Below are 12,800 nucleotides of genomic sequence, written 5' to 3' on the forward strand. Positions count from 1 at the left end.
GAGTTCCTGTTAATAAACTCTCTGTCTGTTCCCGGGGGGTTGGGAGGTGTGTTGGGGGAGTGAAGCCCACTAAAGGCCCTGGTCGTGCCTGTCCACAGCGCACTCCTGCTTATGGTCAGAGTGCCTCTGGGTTTCTGTGTGTTTAGTGAGGTCATGTTCTCCCTGGAGGGAGGCTGTGAGTCAGTATCAGAAGTCTCTAGCCCTCACACTGATCTGCCAGCCCCTTGTACCTCCATCCACGACTTACTCCTTGCCATGTCCTGTTCTCATCCTGAATGCTTAGTCCCTGAAGTTGCTGTCACACAGCTGCTGTCCTTCACTTTCCCTTACAAAGTTCATTCATCCTAACCCCCTTTTCACCTTTCACCCTTCTCCTTATCCAGAACAGTTGTCTCCTGTCCAACTCCTCTGCCTGTTCCTTCCATGGCGATGCAGAAAACCAGCCCCTTGACTCCTCATTGTCACCCCCAGAAGGCTGAGAGTCAGGCCGCCTGGGTCTGTTATTCTCTCCAACAATCCTTCTTTCTGTTCTCCAGTGGATCTGGTGTTCCTGCTTCCCAGCACCTCCAGGGGGTGTCCACCTGCTCCTTCCTGTTCCTGTGCCCCTCTTCGGCAGACTGCCCACTCCTACAGCTCAGAGTCACATGTGATGTCATCTACCAGTCCCTTGAAGCTGATCATTAAGGACTCTGTTCCCATCCCTTCTCTGCAGTAGAACTGGCTCCTGGACCATGTGAAGTCCACCTAGGTACTGAGAACCCGTGAAGAGACCTCTCAAGTGCTTCTGTGAAGCACAGAAGGCATGAAAAGAGATCTGAATTTGCGCTTCTGATTTTCCAAAGGTCAATGGTGAATTCCCAGAACTCTAGAGGTGGTGAGTTTGCCATCAGTCACAGTTGAACTCATGGAATCCAAAGGACCACCTTATGTATACAAGGAAGCCTTGCTTCCTTTCTTCAAGGCTGCAGGACTGGCATACCATGAAGATGCCAAAAATACTTCCTCTTCTTCTTTTTTTTTTTTTTTTTGCTTTATTGAGACAGGGTTTCTCTGTATAGTTTTGGTTCTGGATCTCACTCCTCAAACTCACAGAGATCCACCTGGCTCTGCCTCTGGAATGCTGGGATTAAAGGTGTGTGCTACCGGTGTCCAGCACCAAAACTACTTTTTACTTGCACTTCAAACAAGGTATTTTAATAGCCATATGAGCAAGGAGGAAAATATCACCCAGATTAAGGCAAAATCAGGAGGATTTGCAACTGGTGGAGTGTGCCAAATAATGCTGAATGTTAGACTGATCTCTATCAGAAGGAATGTTTAGTAAAGGAAGTATCCAAGACATTCTGCATTCAATGCTTTTCCCATTTCCTAATGACAATATAGACAAGGCATTTACAGACAAGTAGATAATATATATAGAACATTTACAGACACATAGATGATATAGACAAGGCATTTACAGACACGTAGATGATATAGACAAGGCATTTACAGACATGTAGATGATATAGACCAGAATGTTTACAGACACGTAGATGATGGTTATAAGTGTGATTATGGGGCTGGGGAGGTGGGTCGGCTGATAGCATGATGACTAGAGTCTGATCTCTAGGACCCAGGTACAGTGGTTCATGTTACAATCCCAGTGCTGGGCTAGCAGAGCCCAGGTACAGTGGTTCACGTTACAATCCCAGTGCTGGGCTAGCAGAGCCCAGGTACAGTGGTTCATGTTACAATCCCAGTGCTGGGCTAGCAGAGCCCAGGCACAGTGGTTCACATTGCAATCCCAGTGCTGGGCCAGGTACAGTGGTTCACATTGCAATCCCAGTGCTGGGCTAGCAGAGCCCAGGCACAGTGGTTCACATTGCAATCTCAGTGCTGGGCTAGCAGAGCCCAGGTACAGTGGTTCATGTTACAATCCCAGTGCTGGGCTAGCAGAGCCCAGGTACAGTGGTTCACGTTACAATCCCAGTGCTGGGCTAGCAGAGCCCAGGTACAGTGGTTCATGTTACAATCCCAGTGCTGGGCTAGCAGAGCCCAGGTACAGTGGTTCATGTTACAATCCCAGTGCTGGGCTAGCAGAGCCCAGGTACAGTGGTTCATGTTACAATCCCAGTGCTGGGCTAGCAGAGCCCAGGCACAGTGGTTCACATTGCAATCCCAGTGCTGGGCCAGGTACAGTGGTTCACATTGCAATCCCAGTGCTGGGCTAGCAGAGCCCAGGCACAGTGGTTCACATTGCAATCTCAGTGCTGGGCTAGCAGAGCCCAGGTACAGTGGTTCATGTTGTAACCCCAGTGCTGGGCTAGCAGAGCCCAGGCACAGTGGTTCACATTGCAATCTCAGTGCTGGGCTAGCAGAGCCCAGGTACAGTGGTTCATGTTGTAACCCCAGTGCTGGGCTAGCAGAGCCCAGGTACAGTGGTTCATGTTACAATCCCAGTGCTGGGCTAGCAGAGCCCAGGTACAGTGGTTCATGTTGCAATCCCAGGGCCAGGACAGCAGAGACAGGCAGATCCCTGAACCTTGCTGACCAGCCAGTCCACCTGAATCAGCAAGCTCCAAGCCATTGAGAGACTGTGCCACCCCCTCCCTCAAAACCCAAACAACAGAAAACCAAGGTGGATGGCACCTGAGGAGCAACAACTAAGGTTGACCTCTGGCCTGCACACTGGTGTACATACATGTGTCTGCACACATGCATGCACACACTCCACAAAGTGATATTAGAATAACTAATTGGAATTCAACTTAGCTTACTGAATTCCAACATGATGTCTTTAACAGGAAAAGTCATCCAAAACAATATTGAAAGCTGGTAGTGGTGATATAGGCCAATAGTGTCAGCACTCCAGAGGTTAAGGCAGGAGGAATGAGTGTTCAAGATCAGCCAAGGGGGCGAAGTGAGCAGACCTTCTCATAAACAAATGCCCAATATTCAGTAGAAGTTATAGAGAAAAATGACAATAAATTTCACATGAAATTCAAAGTGGGAAGAAGCTAACCATGAGCTGTTTAGAGGAGTGCCCATGGAGTGAAAGATAAAGAAAAGCAATGAAGAAAACATAACAAAAATACGAGTTGTGGGAATGGAGGGGTGTCCAAAGGGGACTTTGAGGAGCAGGTGCTGCTCGGCTCTTGATCGGGGACTTCTGTCACTGTGGTCACTCTTTAAATGACTATATCTGTTCATATACTCTTTTGTATATTTGTTGCTGATTTTTTAAAAGAAAACCTTTAGAGTCGTATAGCACAGTGCAGGAAATACCGAATCCCAGAGCAATCCAGTCAAGCGGAGCCTTTGATTGATAATGCGAGTCAGAGTCAGATGACCCACATCATATGCAAAAAATCATCTCTGTCATGCTCTGCCCATCTGGGGTCCTGGCTGGAGACCTTGCAGAGCTCAAGGGCTGTTCTCTCTGAGGCGTCAAGCAAACAGTTGCTGGGGACCACACTCCACAGATGATGAGCCTGCTTTTCCTTTGACCGTCATATGAGATTATAACAAATGAAGTGTTTAGAAGCAGCCACAAGCAGAAACTGGCAGCTGTCTTCAAACCTCTCAAGCTATTATATGGCAGAGGAACCTAGCCAGGTCTCTGCAGTGCCAGAGGCCAAAGTAACCAGTAGTTGAAGGCACTGTGAGGCTGACCCTGGCTAAATAACATAACTTTCTCACAAGGGAATACCTGTGGGAAGTCCTGAGCTTGTGTCCCAGGCAAGGCTCAGGACTTCTATTTAGTCCATTGCAAAGGGTACCACAGAAGAGTGAGGCAGCTCCAATAATCCCTGAAGTTCCATCACCTCCTGTCCCTGAGATGAGACCATGAGACTTGCACATTGTGTGCCCAAAGGAGAGACAGAAGCCAACTCCAGAACCAGAGCTTTGTTTTTAAATACAATCACAGTGTCTTCTTGATAGTAATTTGTTGTTTCTGTTGTTTTTAAATCAGAGTGGTGTTGTATTTCTATTATTCCAATGGTAAAGTACTCTGAGACACCACTGCTGCCCAGGAGCATAGGTCTTCCAGATGGCTGCAGGCCATCTGCAGAAGCGTGAACGTTCCTAAGGATCACCCCAAACAGAAGCTGAGGCCGCTTACTCTCTCCTGCCCTCTGCTGGCCCTTCCCTCCATCTCTTATTTCTGCAGGATGCTGATGGTGCCTGAACAGGATGGCACAAATCAAGAGCTTCTATCACCAGAAATACATCTGGTGCTTTTACTAACTCTCAGAAAAAGATAAATTTTCAGAACATAAGGGCTGGGAGAAAGCTCAGTGCTCAACCTGTCTAGATCCTGCTCAGAACTGAGTGGTAGTTTGTGGGCAATGCGTGGCCCACAGCTCATGCACTATGGAAAAACTTGGAGCCAACCTATAAAAATGTAGAAATTTGACCTAGAACTCTAGATATTTAATATCACATTAGTAGATGTTCACGACATCTCAAAATGGAGAGCAAGAAGTGGTGTGTGTGTACAACTGTAGTCCAGTTACAAGACATCGCCATGTGGGTCTTGCCCAGAGACAGAAAAGCCAGTCATCTCCACAACCAGGTAAGGCACAACTCAAAAGAGACACACATACCACACAGAAGCAAATCCACCAGCTTCCGGGGACAGCTGCAGTTCTTCATCACTCAGGAGCCTTCAAGAACCTGTGAGTGGCCTGGGGTGGGGGTGGGGGTCCAAGTCCTAGGGAGAGGTTGACATGTCATCTACCAATGAGGCCTCACTGCACCTGTGGGGCCATCTTTGGTACGGTCTCCCCGGGGAGAATGACCCTGCCTACCCGGGGACACAGGTCAGAACTGTCCACAGTGGCCAGGTGAAGAGACGAAAGGAAAGTTAAACAGAACCAAAGATGGGTTACAGGCCAGGTAAATCGAGGCTTCACTGGGGAGAGCAGCCTGCCCAGGCAAGTGGGCTCGCTCATTTCAGAGACATGGGTAAGGAGCTGCCAGAAAGAACCGTGGACCAGGAGCTGTGGTATCCACCATTTGTTTCTAGTGAGCTCCAAAAAACCACAGAAAGGCCTTGAAAAACTTGCAGCGAGCGGGTCACCTGTTCTTGGTGGCCGCCCGTACCCAGACAGCCTTTCCCCCTTTTGTACAGTCCCTGCTCTCCACCCCCTCTGGGATTATTCCGTAGCTGACCCTCTTAGAGCTGGCTGCTGGAGAAGAAACAGAGTAAAGGTTGGACGGAGACCTCAAGTACATAGAAGGTTGTTCCATATATATATATATGGAAGTTTTGGCTAAAACGAGACCAAGAGTCATATTTTAAAATGAAGCTGTTTTTAAGTGGAATGTGATTGGAACACCGCGGGATTTGGTCCTGTTCCGAAGATGTCGTGAAAGTGTGGGGTAGAGAAATCCCGTTGAGGAAAGTGATTGGGAGGAAAAGCCATGACCTTTGGCCTCCTTCAGTGCAGCTCACTGGCTTATTCTGTAAACTTAGCTTCCCTGTGACAGCATATACCGGAACTGACGTGCTGCTGCATCTTCAGAATGGCTTTAATCAAGCCAAGTCACCTTGCCTGCCTGCCTTCCTTACGCATGGTGCCTGCCCTGTATGGCACTGGAATTTATAAGTCTCTGCATTGGTCTTGTTCATTTTTCCAGTGGACAAATCATGGCCCAGAAGAGAGACACGTCATTCATAATGTCACGCAGATTAAAAGGGCTCTACCCTGAAGTCCAGGTGTGCAAATACTGCTTGGCTCTTTTCCCCAGCTCCTCTCCCACACCACTGGTTTCCTCTGATGGGGTGAGATGACAGGCCCCATCTGGCTAAGGGAGCAAGCTAAGTGTGGGGAAAGAATCAAAGACAATAGGGAACTGGTCTAGAATTGCCCAAGGCTAGTCCTGGTCCTACCTAAACTTGCTTCCTCTTCACCCTTTACCCTCCAGCAGAGGACACAAATGGCTCTCTCATTCTCTATGGGCCATTTTCGGAGCTCAGGGATGTGTGTGTGTGTGTGTGTGTGTGTGTTTGTGTGTGTGTGTGTGTGTGTGTGTATGTGTGTGTGCATGGGCACAGGCATGTGCCACATCATGTATGTGGAGGTCAGAAGACAGCTGTTGGGAGCTGAGGCATCGTCCACCTTGCTTTGAGGCAGGATCTCTCTTGCTGTTTCTGCTATCCTGTACTTCAGGCTAGCAGACTATGAGTTTCTTGTCTCCACCTCTCATCTCTTGGTAGGAGCACAGGGATTTCGATGCCTGTTGCTGTATTCAGCTTTGGCTTTTTTTTTTTTTTCTCCTGTTGTTTTACACGGGTTCTGGATATAAACTAATTGTACCAGGCTTGTGTGGCGAGTGCCTTTGCTCCAGGGGTTGTAGGACGGGGTAGATGTGAAGGAAACTAACTTTGTAGAATTCTTCCGTTTTCCAGCCTTCAGTATTAACATCTAATCAGCAGGTCTGAGAACCAGAGAAAGCTACATGACCTTCCAGGATGAACAATTATCCCCCATGGCTGGTCATAAATGTAGAAAATGCTGAGTTGGTACCAGTCAGAGCATGCCAATGGCAAGGTCCTGTTCTGTGTTTTGTGTGGTCGGGGTGCAATGCAATCACAACACTATGGTAAAAAGCCCAGAGCTCCTCTAACAGCTGATGCAGCTGTGAAATCAGAGAAGTAGAAAGTAGCCCACAGAAGACAAGAGGTACACGTAATTCAATGTACATATATCTCAATGTCAAGCTGTGTACTAAGGAGCCTCCAGCCCTAGCTGAAGAGTTACTGACAGTTGGTGGTTGCTTGGAGAGGGTGAGTCACTTTTCTTTCTGAGTGTGGTCCCTTGTAGCTTAACCATGTTCCTGCAGACGGACCCACTCACACCCAAGCACATACGGGCAACACTAGTTGGACTCAGTGAGCTATTTAAAAAAAGAGACATGAAGTTGGGAAGTGGACATGGGAGGGGATCTGGGAAGAATTAGAAAGAGAAGCAGAGGGTGGATATGACTGAAATAAATTGTATGCTTGTATGAAATCCTCAGAGATTACATTAAAGTGTGTATTTGTCTGTTTGTTCTTCAAGACAGGGTTTCTCTGTGTAGCCTTGGCTGTCCTGGAACTCACTCTGTAGACTAGACTGGCCTCGAACTCAGAGATCCACCTGCCTCTGCCTCCCAAGTGCTGGGGTTAAAGGTGTGCACCACCACAGGACAGCAAAAGTGTATATTTAAAAGAGAATTCAAATACTCGTTTTTTGAATGGCTGAGAGAAAATTACCTGCCTCTCTCTCTCTCTAAACACTAAGTAACCACTACAGTGTGTGCTGTGATGAAACTTAGAACCAACAGAATACCAACCAAGAGCCCTCTGGTCACTGGGGAAACCATTGCAGGAAGCCTTCACATTTGTGGCTTCATTCTACCTACTGGGGTCTGTCCCCTCCAGGCTCACGTGCTGGAAGCTTGGTCCAGGAAGTACGGACCTGCATGACTGCGAAGCGACTCCACCATCATGGACTGATGGGTCTCACAGGAATCAGTTCCCACATGGGTGGGTTGTCATAGAGCCTGCCCTCCCCTACACCCCGTCCCTGGTCCTTTCTGAATGCAGCCATTTCCCTTGCCTTTTCTCTGTGACCTGACAGTCAAGAGGGCCCTCACGAGGATGCTAGAACCATGGCGTCTGGACAAGCCAGCCACCAGAATCGCAAACCAAGTAAATCGTTTGCACATAAATTGCCCAGCTTCGAGTTATATTATAACAGCACAGCACAGATTAACATTACCAGCCCAAACATCAGGCAGACCAGTAAGAATTTGGGGTAGACAGGGAGTCAAACTGCATGTTAGTGCTTAAATATCATGGGCTTCTAGATTCTGGTTCTGGGTGATATTCTTTGATTTGCTCTCTCCCCCTGCTCAGGTCCAGAAGTGACTAAAAGGTATCGCTTGCCACATGTTGTACAAGAATCCCCTCCTGACTCTCCTAAAGGCACTACGCATGTCCCACGACAGAGGCTGAGCCCGGGAGAGCAACCATGGAGAAAGCTGCCAGCACACACGGCTCTACTCAAATGATGAGGCCGTGCTGTTTTACAGACCACCCCTCCAAAACAGTGGCCATGGCCGACTGTCTCACAACTGAAATAACAGGACGCACATGGAACCTTGCCCATGCCGGGCTCCTGTGTGCCTTGCAGGGAAGAGCGCCCACAAAGCACAGCTTTAGAAAACTGGCGGGGGCAAAACCTGGAGGAAGGTGGGTGGAGACTGACATTTGGTCTGGAATTGGAGCTTCTAACTTTATACGTTTTGATTGTGGCTTGCTATTTTATGCTCTACTTGAAAACTGAAAGGTCACCCATCCACTCTAATATGGCCATTTTCAATTTGGGGATGTTATCCACATGCTGAGCTTCAAAGAAGAACAGGGAGACAAGCTGGAAGGTTGCTCTAATTCTCCAATTTGTCACCCTGCTCAGTTTTCCCCATAAACAGTCACAGTTCAGAAAAACAAGAGCGCGCGCACACACACACACACACACACACACACACACACACACACACACACACACACACACACAGGGTGGCACAGCTTCCTGTCAAGCTGGAGGCTGAAGTAGAGTCTTGTTTTCTGTGTAGCTTAACAATACTTTTTCCTGGGGGTGGGGAAACAGGATCACTGACTAGGAACAACTAAAAGGCTCTGTAGTATCTACGCTTCCAGAAAGAGTTTAAACAAGAGAACACAAAAAGATCCTGGATGGGTTCAGCTAAAGCCTGCACCTGCTCTGCTGATGTCAGAGCTTTGCCGATTTGTTCCAACATAAGCACCGTATCAAAAGCTGCCTTGCCTAGGCATCCTGGCCTCACAGCAAAAGGTAAGAAATGAGAAAGCTGTAACTACCCAAATGTGACAACAGACATTTGTGAAGTTCATTAGTGATAAGGTGGGCCTCCTCTGCACAGAGAGCAAGCCAGGAAACTGGAAATAGATGGCAGGGCATGTGCACACACACACACATGCACACACACACATGCACACACGCTCATACACACCACACAGATCTGATCAAAGGCACAGCTCATAAGCATACAAAAGCCTGGAACTCCTCTATCAAACACTTAGGACACATGCCAGTAGCAAGAAAGACGGTCTGGATGACGGCAGTCTGATTCGCGAACTATGTCCTTACAAGAATACTTCTCTGCTTTTCCCGGAGACAAAGTGAACTGGAAAAACATAAAATAGGGTAAAGAGGCAGGGGACAGTTGGCATAGAAGAGCTAAAGGAGTGAAAGCCAGGCATTCAACTCGGAGAACTCAGGAGAGGCCCAGATATGTAAGTGTAGTTTTGACCGACTTAGAATCCAGACCCCAGCCACCGGACATTGAAAACATCTTCTTCCAAAGCTCCCCCTATGTGTGTTCAAGGCTCTGCAGATACAGAGGAGACACAGGAAATGGTGGCAGCAAAGCCTCCCATGACGTGTCCACAGCCAAGAACTAATGGAGCCGAAGCATTAAAGGCATGTCTACAGGGACTTGGCAGGAGGGCTGCAGGACTGGGCAACCCTGCCACCCGTTCATACTTGTTCTGCTCAGATCTGAGAAAAGGAGGTCACCCTTGCAGGCCCCACAGCAGAGCCTGAGTGGGGTGGGGCTGTGGTCTAGTGCCTACCTCAAATGCACGAGACCTTGAGTTCACAGAAGGAACCTATTTGAATGTTTTACAGCAATTAGCCTCAAACTGGCTTGGAGGTGGGGCTGCTCTTAAAAAAAAAAAAGTTCTAAGAATTCATATATCAATGTCTTTTCTGATAAAAATGATACTTTATTATAATTTTTTAAAATCACAGAACTCCAGTCTAAATATCACACACACATACATACATACATACACCCTCTGGTGCTGGCTTCCATACCCCCTCAAGTTTGGCTAATGAGTAATGTATGCCTCAGGGAATTTTCCAGTTCAACTCATACTCAACTTGAAGTACCAGGCATCATAGGTCTTCTGGGTTTGCCCATACTTCAGTGATGACAGCTGGTACATTTGCTGAAGAAATCATTTCTGCTGGCTCAGCACCCTAGAGCTGTGGGCACTGTGTGGTGGTATGCGAAAATATGGGTCTGCAGGCCACTTCCCAGCAGGCTTGGCCCTCTCTTCTCTCTCATTGTTTTGCTGTGTCTCTACAGGGGTTCCCTTAAACACTGCAATAAAAATGTGTCTCCTGGACAGCAGGTGGTTCAGACCGGTACCAGTGCTCCGTGTGACGTCACCCAGCCTACAGACCGGTACCAGTGCTCCGTGTGACATCACCCAGCCTACAGACCAGTACCAGTGCTCTGTGTGACGTCACCGAGCCTATAACTCTGGGGTTACAGTTCAAAATAAATATTATTTCAAAGTAAGGAAACAGATGACTTGCTGACTAAGAAAATGCTTGATGCTTTTGAAAACTCACAACCACTGTGGACTTTTGTTTCATGATATAGTCAAGACAAAAATGAGGCAGTGTCACTCCCACTACCGGCAGAGCGCCCCTTCCTGTCTCCCTCCACACCGAGAAGTGACTTCAGAGCCTAGTTGTCACATCTGTGGCTTGCGTCACTTGTAGTTCAGGTAACAAGTTCCTAAACTTGGTTAAGATCAACTGTGTAACCACGATGCTAAGACAAGGTCCCTCACCTTGAGGATGAGAACATGACCCTTGGAAGAAGCTAAGGGCTGGGCTAGCTACCCTGAAACCAATAAGAGAGAACTTCAATATTGAAATCCAAGTCTTAAGTACTACCACTGTCTTCAAAACTCACAGACCCTTCTTCCAATCAGGAAATCGTCATCAGGGGCCCTGGCCCGAGTAACCCACCAGCAGTCTTATGAGAAGAAGAGATATTTCAGAAATAGGAAACGCATTTTGTGATGATGTCTGTTTCTAGGACAGACCACAGCCACGGAAACACTTTCCAGAGTTGGTCTGCTCAAACGTCTATCTCAGGAACAGAGGCAGCCAGCCTTCATGAGGTACTGACATATGTTCTGCCAAAACGATTTTTCTTTTCCTAGAGTTGTAAGTTGTCTTCAAGTTCAACTATATTACACATCTGTTCTTTTCATCAGCAAAAAGAATGACTTAAAAAAAACAAAAAGCTCCAAAATGAGTGATGTCTATGTAGAATGAAGGTAGGATTTTGGTTGGTTGGTTTCTGTAATTCAGAACATAGATGAAATCAAAAGATCTGTAATGGTCTGCACATTCATGTCTTCCCAGGGTCCTTTGCTCAGCTCACATGAACTCATCCGAATCGTTACCATCCTGTAGTGGACAAAAAAGTCAATGTATGAAGGCCTTGAGGACAGTCAGTCTGTACTTAACGTTTATTACCATGCTAACCCACGACCCCTCTTCTTATTCCTTATCTCGGGGTTTAGGAAGCTAGCAGGAAGATGACCAAATTCACCACGGCTTCGTGTCATTAGCTCTTAGAACGAGCAGGGAGAGTAGCCATAGCCTCCAAGGTGCCAGTTACCACAACTTCCAAGTTCCAACAGAAAGCTCACCCCAACTCAGAGGGTGTGAGGAGAGCAGCTACAAGTAAAGGCAACTTTGCAGAAGGTAGTAAACAGCTAATCATTTCGCATGAATTCTCAACTTTAAGAAGTGAGTAACTGAGGTGAGGGCTATAGAACCTGTGTCCCTGGAGCGACTTAACAGCTCATGTCATGCCAGATACCTTAAAACACACACAATTTTAGAAAAAGACCAATCCTCAACAAGCACACTAATGAACAATATCTTGATTCCTTGTGCCAACAACCTGCCAAATGCAAAAATTTGTGTGCTAAACCCCAGTATTTTGAACCTCATGATTTTCATAGATTTCTGATTTCAAATGATAGTTAACTACTTTTCCTCCTTTTTAGTAGTTAAAGTCCTTCAGTCAAACAAAGGCTAGTAATCAAGCAACAGCGCCCGGGTAAAGGGCCAATCTTGCTGCACGGCTGGTAAGTCCCACAGGCCACACACAGGTGCAGCCCCAGCTGCCTTTCATCAGCACACACTGGCAGGGGTCTTCTCTGGCACCATGGCTGGCTGGTGTCAGCACTGGCCACTGCACTGGCCTCCCCTTCTATCTTGTATTGCTTAACACCAATACTGCCAAGAGACAGAGGTACAACTTAGGCTCTTTTTTTTTTAAAAAAAGGACCCTTGTTGGAAATGGTAGGAAAATATTAGGTGAGGGTAGAAAATGGTGGTTTTTATAAAGGCTGTTTTTCTCTGGTTTTAGTCAACATCTCTGTGCTGCTCCTCTTCCCCTTCTTAAAAAGATATTTTAGAGAGTGTATGCATACACCACACATATGCAGAAACATTAGGAAGTCAGAAGAGGGCACTGGACCCCTGCAACTGGAGTTTGAAGAGGTTGTGAGCCATTGTGTGGGTGCCAGGGAGAGACCCAGGTCCACTAGAAGCAGAGAACTCTCTTAACTGCTGAGCCTTGTGCTTCTCTTTAATTAGCACAGGAATCAGAACCACAGGAAACTTGGCTCAACTGTTTGTGTTTTGTTCTGGTACCAGGACTGACTGCCTCAGAGTCCTAAACTTCAGGAGCAGCATCTGAGACATCAGAAGGAGTCAGCATACATCTGCAAATACCAGCTTCTCTGCCCAGCTAGTGAGGACAAAGAACTGAGTAAGAGTACCTGGCAGGTACCAAGGAAAGGCAAAGTCCCTGCAGGGGCTATACGTTGGATGTGTGTGCAGAGTTCCCACTGCCCAAGGGCAGGTGTTCTGGGATTGGAGGAATGTCTAACTATCCATCTACGGTCC

At 47.3% G+C, this 12,800-nt stretch overlaps 1 protein-coding gene across 2 annotated transcripts in view; it reads right to left on the minus strand.

The window, feature by feature from the left end:
- Positions 1 to 10,989: 10,989 nt before the first annotated feature.
- Positions 10,990 to 12,800, minus strand: part of Ccdc25 (coiled-coil domain containing 25) — a 32,317-nt gene continuing 30,506 nt past the window's right edge. For both annotated transcript variants that reach the window (XM_059273449.1, XM_059273447.1), the window contains exon 9: positions 10,990 to 11,285. In XM_059273449.1, coding sequence (XP_059129432.1) covers positions 11,256 to 11,285 — 30 coding nt within the window. In that variant the 3' untranslated portion in view covers positions 10,990 to 11,255. The remainder of the gene's footprint in view (positions 11,286 to 12,800) is intronic.

This window comes from Peromyscus eremicus, chromosome 9, assembly GCF_949786415.1.
Source record: "Peromyscus eremicus chromosome 9, PerEre_H2_v1, whole genome shotgun sequence".
NCBI lineage: Eukaryota > Metazoa > Chordata > Mammalia > Rodentia > Cricetidae > Peromyscus > Peromyscus eremicus.